Source organism: Capra hircus, unplaced genomic scaffold (assembly GCF_001704415.2).
Source record: "Capra hircus breed San Clemente unplaced genomic scaffold, ASM170441v1, whole genome shotgun sequence".
In the NCBI taxonomy this organism is placed as follows: domain Eukaryota; kingdom Metazoa; phylum Chordata; class Mammalia; order Artiodactyla; family Bovidae; genus Capra; species Capra hircus.
This window is the reverse complement of record NW_017212862.1, coordinates 1249-5469: the sequence shown is the minus strand read 5'-3', so window position 1 is coordinate 5469 and position 4221 is coordinate 1249. Positions and strand designations below refer to the sequence as shown.

Here is a 4221-nt window from a genome sequence, read left to right as displayed (position 1 = left end):
GAGTTGGTAAAGAATCTGCCTCCCACTCCAGTATCCCGGCCTGGAGAATTCCATGGACACAGTCCATGGGGTTGCAAAGAGCTGGACACGACTGAGCGACTTTCACTTTTTCTAGTGTGCAATTTCTGGTATTTATTTAGATTTAATTTTTATTAAGTACTTTTCTGCATTTTTTTAAATGTCATTCCTTATCTTTCTTAAATAAATGGTCTTGTATTTTCTTAAGTGTGTGTTTAGGACAAACCTCTCCCATCACTTATTAATAGGGTTTCTCTCCAGTACGTGCTCTCTGGTATCTAATAAGGTGAGAGCTCTGATTAAAGCCTTTGGCACTTTCCTTACATTTGTAAGGTTTTTCCTCCAGTATGAATTCTCTGATGTTGAGTAAGATGTGAGTGCTTGATGAAGGCTATTCCACATTCTTTACATTTGTAAGGTTTCTCTCCAGTAGGAATTCGCTGGTGTTGAATAAGACTTGAGTGGTGACTGAAGGCTTTTCTGCATTCTTTCCATTTATAAGGTTATTCTCCAGTATGAATTCTCTGATGGTAAGTAAGACCTGAGTGCCTGCTAAAGTCTTTGGCCACAATCCTTACACTTATAAGGCCTCTCCCCAGTATGAATTTGCTGGTGTTGAGTAAGAGTTGAGTTCTGAGTAAAGGATTTCCCACATTCTGTACATTTATAAAGCTTCTCTCCAGTATGAATTCTCTGATGGTAAGTAAGAACTGAGCACTGGTTAAATTCTTTGCCACAATCCTTATATTTATAAGGCTTCTCTCCATTATGAATTCTCTGGTGGTAGGTAAGACCTGAGCACTGGTGAAATTCTTTGCCGCAATCCTTACATTTATACGGCTTCTCTCCAGTATGAATTTGCTGGTGTTGAGTAAGAGTTGCGTAGTGACTGAAGGCTTTTCCACATTCTTTACATTTATAAGGCTTCTCTCTAGTATGAATTCGCTGGTGTTGAGTAAGAGTTGAGTTCTGACTAAAGGATTTCCCACATTCTGTACATTTATAAGGTTTCTCTCCAGTATGAATTCTCTGATGGTAAGTAAGACCTGAGCACTGGTGAAATTCTTTGTCACAATCCTTACATTTATAAGGCTTCTCTCCAGTATGAATTCGCTGGTGTTGAGTAAGAGTTGAGTTCTGACTAAAGGATTTCCCACATTCTGTACATTTATAAGGCTTCTCTCCAGTATGAATTCTCTGATGGTAAGTAAGACCTGAGCAGTGGTTAAATTCTTTGCCACAATCCTTACATTTGTAAGGTTTCTCTCCATTATGAATTCTCTGGTGGTAAGTAAGACCTGAGCACTTCTTAAATTCTTTGCCACAATCCTTACATTTATAAGGCTTCTCTCCAGTATGAATTCGCTGGTGTTGAGTAAGAGTTGAGCAGTGACTGAAGGCTTTTCCACATTCTTTACATTTATAAGGCTTCTCTCCAGTATGAATTCTCTGGTGTTCAGTAAGATGTGATTTCTGATTAAAGGCTTTGCCACACTTTGTACATTTATAATGCTTCTCCCCCGTGTGACTTCGCTGATGTTGACTAAGGTTTGAGTAACACATAGATGCTTTTCCACATTCTTTACATTCATAAGGTTTCTTGCCAGTGTGGATTTGCTGATCTTGACTAAGCTCTGAATTCTGCTTAGAGGTGTTGCCACACTCTGTGTATTTGAAAGGTTTCCATCCTGAATGAATTTTCCTGTGTCTACTTAGACTGGATGAGTTAGTAAAGGCTTTCTCACATTTCGTACACTTGTAACTTTTCTGTGGATTCTGAATACTCTGCTGTTGAGTGAGATTTGAAGACTGATGAGAAACATCACCATATTCACAATTGTAAGTCTTCTCTCCAGTATGTGTACTCTCATTTAGTGGAACACCTGATGTTTGATAAAAGATATTCCTCCATGTACTATTTTTAGAATGTTTGTCTGAAGATTGAGGTCCCGGACGTTTCAAAGGGTTAGAGTCTTGAGTAGTTTTACACCCAGTTTCATTGCATGAATGGCTTCTCACTCCATCATAAATATTCTTGTAATTACTGGGGGTAGAGCTCTTACTTAAGGCCTGACTTGTGCGATTACACGTGAGAAGTTGTTCCGTATTAATTGTATCATTATGTGTATTGAACAATGATGGTGGGGATTAACTCTCTTCCATTATTATCAACATTACACATTTTGGAACAGAGAGAAACTGTCTGTTGGTGGAAGAATAATGACCCTTGCTCACAGATCTCTCAAACTGGTTATATTGTGAGTTTTCCCCATGGTTTTTCAATTTCTGGTTTTCAGACGTGCTTGAATGTATGTGTAATCGAAGCCTGTGTTCAGAGTGGTTTGCATAAGTATTTGCCAGTAGAGACTGGATGACTTTTCAGATTTTCCACATTTCCCTTCAGGGAACGTGTATGTTTCAAAAACTGCTTTAAGCCTTTGCTTGAAGAGATACACTTCTCTGCAGATGTCGATAACTGAAATGGGTGTGTTCTGGCAGTTTGACTGACATTGCTCATTTCTTTGGGCAGTAATGTCTGCATTGTGTGAAAGTTTCTTGGTTTCTTTCTGTCCATATAAACATCTTCTCGGTCTTTCACATATCCCCGTATATTCCTGGTCTTTCATTAAATGTTCGTTTCCAAGGTGAGCTCTTTCATATATTCCTAGGGTTGCTTTTTGGATTAAGTTTTCCAATCTTGGATTCTTTGACATAAACCACGGGTGTTGTGAGAAGACACAGCTGAAAGATACCAAATGAAAGTTTTCTTAACTACTATTCTTATCTACTGGGGCTGGTGTGAGCTCAGCTGGGACAGAAGAGGAGCCTCATTCTCTGTGGGAAGAGAACACGGCAACAGTCTGTGGCAGCAGGGACAGAGTGAGACCTGTACACAGGGTACTGATCCCAGCCCTGCCTACCTAGCCTGAGAAGGTGTCCACTGCAGCAGACAAAGGCTGGGTGCTGAAATGTGGGGTCTGGAGAGCCAGACTCAGGCCGAGGACTGCTGTGGGCTGTGAGGAGAAATCCTGAGGGGATGGGGTAAGGGAGGAGCTCTATAAACAAGAATGCTTGTGGAAGAAGCCTGAATCACCAGAGAGCAGAGCGCCGTTGTTGAGTGATGCTCAAAGGGAAGACCCACCACTGCAGCCCCTTTCCCCCTGTGCTGGCCCCTTCTCCCAAGCACTAGGAAGGGCCACCACCCAGGTGGGCTCTATTGAGCTCCAGCCACAGCCTCCCCCCATGCACCTTCTCCACAAATAGCAGACTCCTGTGCTCTGTGGGTGGCTGAAAGCTCAGCTGACCCCAAGGTTAAGGAAGAAAACCTGAAGTCTCTCCTCACAGTTGCAAAAACCATGCTTTTATATCAGGCAACTGGCTTTTGTCAATTCAGCCCCTGCAGAGCATCTGAGTGGACAACAGGGCTCCCCCAGCCATGGGAGGTGTAGGTTTAACTGCTGTAGACTTTGTGGAGATGTATATAAGGGGGTGGGGCCAGGCCAGAGTCTGAGCTGCCCCCATAGCACCAGAGCAGGTCCAGCTCCATGAATGTAATTCTGGGACCTGAGTTCACTGGATTTATGCTGGTGTTCTAGTGAAAATAACATCTGAGGAGGCAGACCTCTCTGCTCTCACAAACAGTGGATGTAAATCCCTAAAAGTGAAAGCTGCTGGCACCAGAGCAATGTGCCAGCATGCCCATGGTTGAAGGGGGGCTGATGCAGTGCCAACATGGGGTCACATGAGGCTCACACAGTGCATGAGCACACCCCAAGGTGAACAATCCCAGAGGAGCAATCCTTAGTGGCTTCTCTCCCAGTAGGTATCCTCAAATCCTAACTGCCTTGACCACAGACCAGAATCACAGTGAAGAAACGGATCTGGGGGTCTTCTCCACCAACCAGGGAGCAGACCTACACCTGACAGGGCAGAGACAACCATACAGCCGAGGGGACACTCCCCCTCAATATCCAGGGGAGGCTCGGGTCACAATAACAGCAATCAAAGCCAAGACCAAGGGGGTAAGGATACAAGCCTGTGGAACAACCTCACCCTCTAGGGGGAAGAGAACAGAGCAAGAGGAGCTAGGATCTGCCTGCACCCTGCAGAACAGACCACAGACCCAGAAAATTTGACAAAATGAGAGGACAAAGAAGTATGGTGTAGAGGAAAGAGGAAAACAAAAAGCTACAAGAACCACTA

General features: G+C 43.5%; 1 protein-coding gene across 1 annotated transcript; it reads right to left on the bottom strand.

Moving 5' to 3' along the window:
• Positions 1 to 269: 269 nt before the first annotated feature.
• LOC108635263 (zinc finger protein 420-like) lies at positions 270 to 1827 on the bottom strand (the record flags this gene model as incomplete). Its single annotated transcript, XM_018045487.1, is given in 2 exon segments — positions 270 to 584; positions 586 to 1827. Coding segments are annotated over 2 exon segments (1488 nt in total), but the record flags the coding sequence as incomplete, so codon positions are not given.
• Between the last annotated feature and the right edge of the window lie 2394 nt (positions 1828 to 4221).